We start from the raw sequence: 12,732 nt of genomic DNA on the forward strand, positions 1-12,732 counted from the left end.
TCAGTGGGGGCAGGAGGCATAAACCTGACTGAGGGGCAGGATCCTGAAGCTCCTTTGCCCTAGAGGTGGGGGTCCAGCAAAGTCCCTGGGACATTGGTTTCCTCTTCTCCCCACCTCCCCCCAAACCACCCCCCAAGCCCCTCCCGCACATGTTTCATCAGCTCCCAGCGTCTTTACCTGAGGCCGTGGACGCAGGCCAGGGGACAGCTGCTGGTCAAACAGCCTCTGCAGAGACTCCAGAGTAGGGAGGGCCCGGATGACTTCGCTGGGGCGGGAGACAGGATGAAGGCTGAGCGTTAGTGAGGACCAGCACGGCATCACGCACACAGGCTCCAGCTGGACACGCAGTGTGCTCACATGCACTCTGGCAGAGGACAAGCCCAGGCAAAGATCCTGGCCTGCCAGAGCCCCCCACTCCTGCCTGGGCCCCACTAGGACCACACGGGAGCCGTGATGCGGTAATCTGATTCACCTCTGTTTAGCTGTACTCGACTGCGTAAGCCTGTAGAAACTCTGAATCTAGCAACCCAAATGACTTAGAAATAACTTAGTAATCCATGGTCCCCAACTTGAGTGTTTATAAGAATCACACCCTCACTGAGTGTTAAAAATGCAAACGTCTGGGCCCCAATCTGATTTGGTCTGGAATCTGCATTTTCGTTTTGCGCCCCAGGGCTTTCAGTGGGGGCAGTCTGTGCTTTCTGGTTCAAATCCCCTCCTAGCAGCTGAGGTGGACGCCCCAGGGAGGTCTGTCTTTGTCTGACTCAATGACAATACTAGGACTTGATTGATTCTTTGTTCTCATCTCATCTTCTATTTTCCCATTGCTTTGGACGGGGTGAGCAGACAATTTTGAGTTCTATTTTTCATCTATTATTTCATCAAAAACTGTTCATGTTTTTTATACATTTAACATTCTTAGTGGCTTCCAAATATTCTATCAAGTAAATGTGCCAAAATCAATTGCTAGATATTTGCGTTATTTTGAGATTTTGGTAACTATAAGTAAAGGCTGCTGTGAACAGCTTTGTTCATATCACTTTTCTTTATTTTATTTTTCAACTTAAAAAATTATTTTTAATTGGAGGATAATTGCTTTACAATATTGTGTTGGTTTCTGCCACATATCAACATGGATCAGGCATCGGTATGTATATGTCCCCTCCCTCTTGAACCTCCCTCCCACCTCCCACCCCATCCCACCCCTCGCACAGAGCCCTGGATTTGAGCTCCCTGTGGCACACAGCGAATTTTCACGGGCTGTCCAATTGTACATTCAGTGATGCGTATGCTTCCCTGATGCTCTCTCCACTCGCCCCCCGCCTCCTTCCCTCATTGTGTCCACAAGCCTCTTCTCCACGTCTGCGTCTCCGCTGCTGCCCTGCAGATAGGTTCCTCAATACCAGCTTTCCAGATTCCATACACACGTGTTATATTTGTCTTTCTCTTTCTGACTTACTTCACTCGGTACAATAGGCTCTGGGTTTATCCACCTCGTTAGACCTGAGTCAAAGCGGTTCCTTTTTGTGGCTGAGTAATATTCCACTGTGTATATGTACCAAAACGTCTTTATCCATTCATCTCTCGATGAACATCTAGGGTGCTTCCATGTCCTCGCTATTTCTTCTTTACTTATTTTCAAGTACAGTTTCAAGCCAACCAGAGATGATGGCTCTGGATTGATATTGCTAAGCCCTTGAGTGATGGTGGCCTTGGGCACTATTCCAGCCTGCTTATCATCTGTGCTATTTGAATTCTGTAGTTCTCTACCCTTACTCTTTCAGTGGATCTAACGGTGCATTTCAATACTGATGGATTGATTTGCACATCTTTAACTTCTAATGCCTAAGTGTTTTTCTGTGTGGTTGGTTTTTACTATATTTCTCTCCCTAGAAATTTCATGTCCATTGTCGGTCTTCGGGTGGGAATTTTGTTGTTATTTTTATACATTGGCATAAACTCTTTACTTATTGCCTTGATTTTTATTTAATCTATGTGTTGTGGATTTTTCCCCCTCATTCTGTTGTTTTCACCCTAGGTAGGCTAGATTTTATTATAAAATGCTTTATAGTTTTGTATTGCTCTATTTTTCATCTTTCTTTGAAAATGTTTTTGGCTCACCTTAGTTAAAAATTTGTCATCGGTATTTATTTGTGAGCAATTAGTTGCTCATTTAAATCAGTTTCCCACTCTTTTAAAAGCTATGTTATAAACAAGGTTTTGGAGGGTTATTGTCATATCTTTTTAATTCCTTACTTCAACTGAAATTTTTTTTTAAATATGTGGTGGAAATAAGTTCACCTTTTTCCATATTGCTATTCAGTGTCACTCAACTGCACTTGCTCTTTTTTTCCCAGAGTTCTTTTGAACTAGTTCCTTGCACAAGCCCATCTCAGATATGATAGAATTTCTTGCCAGAATCTGTATCACTCATTCAACAAAAACTCTGGAGCTCCTCATGTACTAGGCAATGCCATGTTCACACACTGACACATCTCACTGTTGCAAGGATGGTGTTGCAGCCTACTGACTTTGATCGGTAATCCTGGGGACTCCTCTGGGAGCCAAGGATGGGGTGGGGGGAGGTAACTCGCCCAGGGAAAAGGTAGGAAGAGCTGGGCAGACAGAGTTCTTGGTTTCTATCCCACCTCCACCAGAGCTGCTCAGGTCACATGGTGGTATTCCATTTAAACTATCACTTCATTAAAGAATTCTAGGCCAAAAAAAAAAAAAAAAAGAATTCTAAAGCACTAATTCAGAACATGTTTTAACATCAAACAGATCTCCCTCACTGCTCTCTTTTTTAAAAATGGCATTTTAAAAACACACAAGTACATATACACAAACTGAATCTTTAGAATTTTCTAAGAATAATGCTGTTATTCTCTGTATTTCCAACTTGGGTAAAATTTTGATAAATCTGGCTTTCAGACATGTCTGGAGATGTTGGTTAGGGCCAGAATGACCAATGACACAGAAGGACTTGAGCTGAAAGACTTGAGCACTGATCTTACGATACAGAAAGGATTTGTCCAAGGAAGTTACCATCAGCAGGGTCCCTGAGACTCAGCTTGTCTGTTTCAGGTCACCAGCTCAAGGGAAGATAAGGAGTAAAGATTGGGCCCACTTTGGTCTCTGAAAGTGAAAGTCACTCAGTTGCGTCTGATTCTTTGAGACCCCAAGGACTATACAGTCCATAGAATCCTCCAGGCCAGAATGTTGGAGTGGGCAGCCTTTCCCTTCTCCAGGGGATCTTCCCAACCCAGGGATTGAACCCAGGTCTCCTGCATTGCAGGTGGATTCTTTACCACCTGAGCTACCAGGGAAGCCCCCTTGGTCTCAGAGAGATGGTCAGTTTCCCCAAGATTCCCATTCAGTTTCCAGCTAGAACATCCAACATTCTCTCAGTTCAGATATGCAGACTCAGAAAGAATGTTCTGAACCTTCATTGTTTTCTTAATTTTTTCTTTTCCAAATTTTAGCTTCTTTTTGCTTTAGCAAAAATTTCTCATGCAGTTTCTTTTTCTTTTGTTAAAATGTTTAATGGAATGATTTTAATGTTTGCCTGTCAAGTGTAACTGGTTTTATATTTGACACATATTGCATTATTAAGGAGGTATCCCTCTATTCCTTTTTAAAAAGTGATTTTTAAAAATTAGAAATTACTTTTATCAGGTTTATTAGGACATCTATAGAAACAATTTCTTTATTTTTAACCTACTACATTGGAAGGACTGATGCTGAGGCTGAAACTCCAATACTTTGGCCACCTCATGTGAAGAGCTGACTCATTGGAAAAGACCCTGATGCTGGAAGGGATTAGGGGCAGGAGGAGAAGGGGACGACAGAGGATGAGGTGGCTGGATGGCATCCCCGACTCGATGCACATGAGTTTGGGTGAACTCAGGGAGTTGGTGATGGACAGGGAGGCCTGGCGTGCTGCGATTCATGGGGTCACAAAGAGTCAGAAACGACTGAGCGACTGAACTGAACTGAACTGAACCTACTGCTAATTACAGTGTTTTATGTTGACTCGCTTTTGGAATGATTTCTTAGATAAAACCTACATTTTTCATACCACTAAATTATATTTGCTAGAATATTACTGACATGTTATATACTTACATTAATAAGTGAAACTGGATATAGTTTATTATTTTAGGCTATTATCTTGATTAGGTTTCTGGATTGGAATTGTACTTTTCTTGCATATTGAATTAGGTGATTTTTGTCATTCCTGAATAATGTATAAATTACGGTTATTCTTCCTTGTTTAAAGTTCAAAGTAGGGCATGCACAGTAATTTTTATGTTTCATATTTCACATTAAATATTTATTACATTTAATTATAATTTGAAGATTTGCAACTACGTAATTGTATTCTTTATGACTTGTAAATGTTTAATGCAAATTATTAGATCTCCCACATTTCTAATTTTAAAAATTTCCTTGACTTTTTTCCTAATTTATTATTTTTTAAAATTATTTCCCCCTTGCTCTTTTACTTTCCAGTTGTTGTTACTATTCATTCACTTAACAGAGATTTCTCAAAGACTTTGTTTGGTTCACTACTGTATCTCTAGCCCCTGGAACAGTATCTGGCTCTTGGTAGCGTGTGTCAATTCGGTCGTATATGACTCTTTGCAACCCTATCGACCATAGCCCGCCAGGCTCCTCTGTCCATGGGATTCTCCAAGCAGGAGCCCTGCAGTAGGTTGCCATGCTCTCCTCCAGGGGATCTTACCAACCCAGGAATCGAACCCAAGTCTCTGTGTCTCCTGCATTGGCAGGTGAGTTCTTTACCACTAGCGCCACCTGGGAAGCCCAGGCTCATAGTTGGCACACACTCAATCTTCATTCACAAATATTGAACAGATTACTGCTTCCAGTACTTTGCTTGACTGCGGCAATATCTGTGCAATCAGGATATGGCCCATGATGCCTTCAGGAGACTGACAGCCTGGATTAAGTTTGTATGTTTCACTTATTATTCTACCCCACCCCGTTTCTGTAACAGAGCATTTAAATCTTTGGCTTTTCCTCCAGTAGTGTTTCGGCTGCATCACCTGGAGCTCTGATATACAGAGGCTTGATTCCTCTGGGTTTCCAAACCTCTCCCAGGCAGGCTATCATTGCATGAAGTGCCTTCCTTAATTCCACTGTGATTTAGGAGATGGTCTAAAAGCACCCAGATGGTTGTGGCTAGTTTTGTTATCTCTATTTTCATCATCATTCTGCGTTCTGGGAACACAGAATGGACACTTCTGTTTTGGGTGTATTCATATCCAGCTGCTCAGTAGGCTGCTGGGTTCTTATTTTTAGGATCACCAGCACACTAACATTTCTGGAAAAAAATTCTTGGAAACTTTTTGAAGGGAAGGCATGTGATTAGTACATTTTTACCAATTTTTTTAAATCGGCAAAGACTCCTTAGGCTTTTGAAGGATATCTATGTTCAGTTAATCCCAAGGAGAAATCAGTAGTCTTCTTGGAGATGCTGCTTCAGCATTTTTATCATGTCATCAAAGAGTATGAATAATATTAAGTATCATAATTTTGAAAAGTAATGGTGCTATTCGTAATTACTTTCTGAATTCATCTTTGCTTGTGGCTTTGAAGATTGTAAAAAGAGGTTACAGTACTCCTGTTTGGTTGTTCTGTGACTGGATCATTATAAGGCTTCTCAATACCTGGATTTAGCTCCTTTATAAGCCTGAAAACTTTTTTTAAAAAATATATTTAGTTATCAGATAAGCATCATTTTTTCCCTGCTTCTTGGAGAGCCTGCCCTACCAGCTATAAGTTGACTCTCTATGCCCTCTTTCCAGACTATTGTTTTTTTAACCACACATTCTTTGCAGGTGCTTATCTAGTCCTCCCTTGTTATATATATGTGTGTGTGTGTGTGTGTGTGTGTGTGTGTGTATGTGTGTGTGTGTGTATATATGCTTCCCTGACACTGCTGTGTTTTGTGATTTGTTTTATAAATTTGCTTTGAGAACTGTGGGTTTATTTTATGGCCTCCAAAGAAGCAGTTATAATGATGATGTATTTTTGTCTGGTTGGTTGGTTTCTTTATTAAAATCCTTACTTAACTGATAAAACACCCTCTCCCACACTTTGACCTGTTATTTTAAAATCCTACTTATAATTCCTCTTGTTTCTCCATTTCAGGAGTTACCAAGTATTTCCAGACTCTGGAGACTTAACTTTTTGTTCTCTTTCTCTGCAAAAGTTTCTGTCTGGTTCTAGATGGTCTAACTTAGGGTTATAAATCTCCCTAGAGCCTTTGTGTTGCTGAGGCTCTTTCAGTTGCGGGCAATGACGTTGCTATGACATTTTTGCGGGGGAGGCTCTTGCACTGTTTCTCACTCCGTGGTTCTCTGTGACTTTCCCATCCTCACCCCGGAGTCTGTGTTGGGCCGGGTGGTCTGAGCAGACAAACCTGCTACCTTCGGCTCCATCCTCAGCCCCCGGTTCCAGGTCCTTCTCCTCCACCCACCTCTCAGTATCTGCCCCTGCCCTCTTCCCCTCCGTGTGCACTCCCGCTGCGAGGACCTACCCCATGTGTCTCCCAGCTTCAAGTGCCCACTGCATGCCTATGACTCCCAGATGTATATACCCTTAACCCTGAGGTCTCCTGGGATCTAACTTCTGGAACTAAATCCTTGATTGATGGCTCCGCCCACAGGATATCTAATAGCACTTCAAGCCAATGGCAGTTCAGACAAAGATGATCCTCCTCAACCCTTTCCTCCTTGACTTTCCCCATCTGAGTAACTGGCATCACCCACCACTCAGCTTCTTGCACTGAAAATCTAGGGATCACCCTTGATTGACCTTCCCCTGACCCTGCATCCATCTGCCAGCTCCACCAATCCACTCCCGCCCAGGGCACACCAGCCCTCAGGGCCCACATTCTCCCAACCATCAGGTCATTTAACTAATATCTATCAGCTGTTCCTGTATGCCAGACACTGTCCAAACCCAGGACTCAGCAGAATGCAAAGCAAATCCCTGCCTCCTCTGACTTCCTTTCTTGTGGGCCAGCCTTACATCATGCAGCTCCCAGCTGTCTGCTGCTTTTGGTGTGCCTCCTAAGATCCAGCCTCCAAAGCCCTGACTCAGGTTACAGAGCCATGCTGAAAATCTCCACCTGGCCTTGGGAGGCCTGCGTGATGTGATTCCTGCCAGTGTTGCCAGATAGCACACGGGTGGTTGTTGTTTAGTCGCTCAGTCGTGTCTGATTCTTTGCGACCCCATGGACTGTAGCCCTCCAGGCTCCTCTGCCCATGGGATTTCCCAGGCAAGAGTACTAGAATGGGTTGCTATTTCTTCCTCCAGGGGATATTCTCCAACCAGGGGTTGAACCCGCATCTCTTGCAACTCCTGCACTGGCAGATGGATTCTTACCATAGTGCCATCTGGTTCCTCAGATTTTCTAAAATTGCATCCCTAATTGCATCTCCAAGCCTGACTCTCACTTTGCCTATGAAGCGAAGACAAACAAGTGGAGGTACAGGATTTAGAACATCACAGCGTCTCTGCTTCTAACTCGAAGTTAACTCTCCAGTAAATAAAGGAGTAGAAACCTAGAGAACTAGCCGAGTTGAGGAAGCTGCTGGCACCGCAAGGGTGAGGTGACTAGATTCTGGGAAAGCCCGGCGAGCACAGCAGTGCTGGGCAGAGGTGCTGAGTGGCTACATGAAGCTTATGGAGACACTGAAAGGTACGGCCCCTCCTGGACAAGGAAGCAGCAAAGGACAGGATCTCCACTGGAGCAGAAATATTAAGCTTGCTACCAGCCATCATGAAATCGTGCTTCTTAAAAAGGAAGTGCCGTGTGTGTGTTTCCTAGTAATTAACAATTTTTAACAACAGCATCATATGGAGAAATAGCTTTCCGTGGAAATCTACAAAAATGATGGCTCTGGGTCCAAAGGCTGAAACTGCATTAGTTGAAAGCCAATTCATTGAAATGAAACCTGACTGGGCAATTTGATGAGTGCTCAATTTGTCAAAGAAATTATTTGCTGAATGTACCAAATGTACTGATTGTGCTTTTAAGAGCCTTTAAAAGGAAGGTTCAATTTGATTACTGATGATGAAAGATTCTTTTTTGCATATTAACTAAGTGAAGATAGATAGGGCACCAGAGAAACTGACAAAAGAATTTTGAAACTGATGTTTATGTAATAAAACACAGAGTAGAGGCTGATAAAACCTCACCCCCATGAAATGCTATTTTTCCAACAAAAATGCTGACCTTTCATTTGCCATGGGATTGTTTTGGGTCTTTGTAATTTCTTTCAGATGCTTTAAAATGTTATTATCAATTTTTTCAAGTATTTAAAGTAATTTTTTTGTCAATTCTTCAGATAGCATATCAGTCTTAATTTTGTTCCCAATAATTAAGATATTTTTGTTTTTGTTAATTGAGTCTGACTCTTTGTAACCCCCATGGATGGCAGCATGCCAGGCTTCCCTGTCCTTCACTGTTAATTTTAATGGTAATGAAATTAAAACAAGGAAAGGAATTGGAATTTTTACCAATCCGTCCTTCAATGAATTCATTCGCAGAACACTGGCATTTTGGTGAATCGGCTCACTTTAAAAACCTGCCACCACTGCAATCTTGGGCCATCACCACCCACACAATAAAGGGCTGACTTTAATTTATCTCCCCTTGGTGACCTTATGTGCTTATCAAATGTGCTGGCTGCAGCAAGAAGGACAAGAAGCAGCGAAAGCCTTAACCACTGCATCCTGAGCAAGTGTGGAAGGGCTGGCGGTGTACTTCCGCCCACCCCTTCCCATGGCAACTGGCCTCAAATTAACTTTCTTTCTTTCTATTTTTTTTAAACGCAGCCACCACCAAGTTCAAATACCATGAAAACAAAACCTCCAGCAACCACAGATTTCTAAGTCCTACCGACTGCTCAATTATCCCAAGTGGCAGCTGGGCCAAGTGCGGGGCTCACCCTAATGAGCAGGTTCCTGGTCCGCTGTCCGCCCCCCTCCCACCCCCACTGGGCAGCTATTACCCATAGAGTTCTTTGCAGAGGAGCGCGGTCAGTTTCTTCAGGTGAGGGAGACTGCTGGAGCCCGACTTGACGAAATCAGAGTCCAGGGAGAGCTGAGTGCTTAAATAATCTTGGATCGCTTTCAGATGCTCTTCTGGAATCCTGAGGGGATAAAAGTAGAAATGACAACATGGTTTTTTCAGTTCCTTTAGCCATAGACACCAACAGTAACAGGTAGAAGAAGAAATCTATATTCTCAGAGCCTGCAGCTGAGACACCAGCCTCCAGGAGAACCGTTTCCTGAACCTGGACAGGCTCCCTGGGTCTCAGTGAAGGGATGGAGAACAGGTCAGACACACATAAAGGGCCCATACAGCAGGCTCCCTCTTAACCCACCCATAAAGGCTTTTCTGGCACGTGGAAGGGAGCCATACTCTACTGGCTGGGGATAGGAATCTTTATCCTTTGACAAGGAGACAGAAGAGCTCTGAAAATGTACAGAGGACTTGCTTTCCTGCTTCATCTATTCCTAAAGACAGAATCTAAGGGCTGAGGGATGCTCCAGTCTAGAGAAGGCAAATAGCTCCAGCTCACAGACCAATTCCCAAGTTCATGGCCAAAGGCCACTTGGAGCTCTGTGTCGAGGGGGTTCCCAGTCATCTGAGGCTCTGAAGGGGAAGTCTCTGTGATGAGCGATGGGGCTGGGGGCATGGTAGTGATAGCCTAGGCGCTGGGCTCCAACCCCTGCTCCCAGTCGGGTTCAGTCCCTTTCAGCTTCTGGATGAAGCACGTGGGCCTGAGTCAGGACCTATCCTTGCACAGGACAGCCCAGCAGAGGCAGAGCCCAGGCCTCATCGCACCAGGGCCACCCCCGAGGCTGATCACACCTCTACGTACCATCTCCCAGCACCGGTTTTTTTTCTGGATAATTTTTAAACATTGAATTTTTGTTCCTATAATAATGAACATTGTAATCAGAGCAAGTATGTTCTGAACGTACCATACTGGTACTCTGTTAACCATTTCATGTTCATTTTCCTTTTTTAAAAAATCTTTATATGTTTATCCGGCCACGCCAGGTCTTCGTTGCAGCACTCAGGATCTTCATGTTTGGCGTGTGAGCTCTTAGGTGCAGAATGTGGGGTCTAGCTCCCTGACCAGGGATCGAACCCGGGCCCTCTGCATTGGTAGCACATAGTCTTAGCCACTGGAACACCAGGGAAGTCCCGCATCTTCTCCTTTAATCCTCAAATCAATGTTATGAGGCAGACATTACTATTATTCCTATTCCACAAACAAGGAAATTGGGTGGGGTGGGGGAGGAGCTTAAGGACGTCGATTTACATGTGTGAAAAAATTCATGCAGGCCTTAAATAGCTGTGCTCCAGCCTTGACATGCAATCAAGGTGAGACTAGAGGTTATGGTTTTTTGTTTTTTGTTTTTTTTTTTTCTGTAGGATCCTGGAAAGAACGAAAGGTCGTTGCTCTTAAGATTGAAAAGATGTAGATTAGCCATTTTGACTTATTTAAAGTTAGTAACTATTCACATACCAGTCTTCATAATATTTAAGTTTAATCTATACTCATTCTGTGTCTTAAGCCAGTTTCTGCCTCAGTCTGGTTTACTAAAAAGGACAAATCTCTCCTATAGCATTAAGACTTTAACAGTTTTCATGCCTGTTGACTTGTAACTTTGAGATCATCAGTATTTGCTTTAGGAAGTTATGTCTGTTAAACATGTTGTCGAAAAGTGTTGACATAAAGATGTAGACTCTGTTTATCAGAGAAAGTTGATTTTAACTCAGTAGTCGGGCTTCCCTCATAGCTCAGTTGGTAAAGAATCTGTCTGCAGTGCAGGAGACTTGGGTTCGATTCCTGGGTCGGGAAGATCCCCTGGAGAAGGAAATGGCAATGCACTCCAGTATTCTTGCCTGGAGAATCCCATGGACAGAGAAGCCTGGCAGGCTACAGTCCATGGGGTCACAAGAGTCGGACACGACTTAGTGACTAAACCACAAACCAAACCTTGTATTAACTATGATCCAACTGATTAGATCTAATTAGCTTGCACAAAAGACTGTGCAGTTTGTCTTATAATTAAGAGTAATCTAAAGGCAGTCCTCTGTGTACAAAGGTTTTTCACAAGCAACATAGATTCACTTGCAACCACGAGGCAGAATCTTAGTTTTTCATGCCCAGAAGAGAACTGAGGGCAGGCACCATGGTCCCTCCGGTGTGTTCCACCTGCACAGGCCCATCTCTAAGCAGAAGTTTTAGGCAAGTTCCAAGGCTGTCTGTTAACTGAGAAGCCATACCAAAGAGGGCTTCCTAGCTGGTTCTGTGGTAAAGAATCTGCCTGCAATGCAGGAGACATTAGATCGATTCCTGAGCTGGGAGGATACCCTGGAGAAGGACATGGCAACCCACTCCAGTATTTTCGCCTGGGAAAGCTCAAGGACAGAGGAGCCTGACGGTCTACAGCCCACACAGACCATCCCAAAAGAGTCACAAAAGAGTCGAACATGAGTTAGCAACTAAGCAACAACAACACATCATAGAGGGCCACCTCCTGGGCTCACTAGCCCCCAGCTGGCCCCACCGCCCCATCTCAGGAGCTGCCTGGAGGCTCGGCTGAACACTTCGTCCTGCCCCACTGGGCCCTGGGTCCCTTAAGAAGACATGTCCCTAGAGAGGAGGAACTGATAAGGAGATACAGCTAAGAGAATGCATGGAAGAGTCAGGAGGAGCTGGGCAGCAGGGGCACCATTGAGCATCTTTGCCTATTTCCTCAGGGACTGCACTGCATTTGGCACCTAAAACCTCCAAGAAATAGAGCCTCAAGGAAACTAAAACAATGGGCTCTACATGGACTCTTTTAATAAGTATTTGTTATGCAGAAACACATATCAGGATGATCATGATAATGAATCAACATATTTAGAGCATATTTAGCTTCTTGGTAAACAGAACGAGGAATTCCAGGAGGGTGCAGAGATTATAGCCTGGTAGGCCTGGAGAACTAGAGGATATGTCAAGGTGGAAATAGGAAAACCCCAGGTATCTTAGCAACCAGTGGCTTGTGCGTTCCTTCAGGCCTTCCCTTTGTATTTTGCCAAATCAGATGGCAGGGGAGCAGCCCTGGGTGTCATAAATGAAGCTTTCAAGTTGGAGATGTTGCATGAGCCCTGCCAATAGCATAGTATTTGGGGGGACTTTTTCTCATAAGGAAACAAAAAAATGTTTTGAAATGATTAATGCGTGGAAATGACTGTGTGCTAATTCATTCACTGAACACAGATCTAGGAGCTTTGACTCGAAGCAGGTGACATACTTGGTGTTGGGGACACAGTTCCCCTCATAGAGAGTCTTCCCTGCGGAAGCCATCCTTTGGCCTGTGCTAAAGTCAGGGCCTCTGACTGGCAAAATAACCAACATCGTTCCCAGGCAATACTGCCACCTCGCATCATCCAGCCTGAACCTGCCAAGGGGGCAAAGGAGCTGTGGGACCTCAACTGACATGGACGAGTCTGGTGCCACCCATGGGGCCAGATCCTGAGAACCCTGGATCAGGGCAAGTGAAACAAACTGGTGAAAGGCTTGCATCTCATACCTTCCACAGGCTTCCCTGGTGGCTCAGATGGTTAAGAATCTGCCTGCAATGCAGGAGACCTGGATTTGATCCCTGGGTCGGGAAGATCCCCTGGAGGAG

General features: G+C 44.1%; 1 protein-coding gene across 1 annotated transcript in view; it reads right to left on the reverse strand.

Annotated features, from left to right (window-relative positions):
• The window catches only part of INPP5D (inositol polyphosphate-5-phosphatase D), a 137,946-nt gene that overhangs the window by 62,004 nt on the left and 63,210 nt on the right, over nucleotides 1-12,732 (reverse strand). Inside the window, exons 5-6 of the mRNA XM_018041075.1 lie at nucleotides 9,045-9,185; nucleotides 178-265 (exon numbers count right to left, since the gene is read on the reverse strand). Of these exons, the coding sequence (XP_017896564.1) occupies nucleotides 178-265; nucleotides 9,045-9,185 (229 nt within the window). The remainder of the gene's footprint in view (nucleotides 1-177; nucleotides 266-9,044; nucleotides 9,186-12,732) is intronic.

This window comes from Capra hircus, chromosome 3 (assembly GCF_001704415.2).
Source record: "Capra hircus breed San Clemente chromosome 3, ASM170441v1, whole genome shotgun sequence".
NCBI classification, from domain to species: Eukaryota; Metazoa; Chordata; class Mammalia; order Artiodactyla; family Bovidae; genus Capra; species Capra hircus.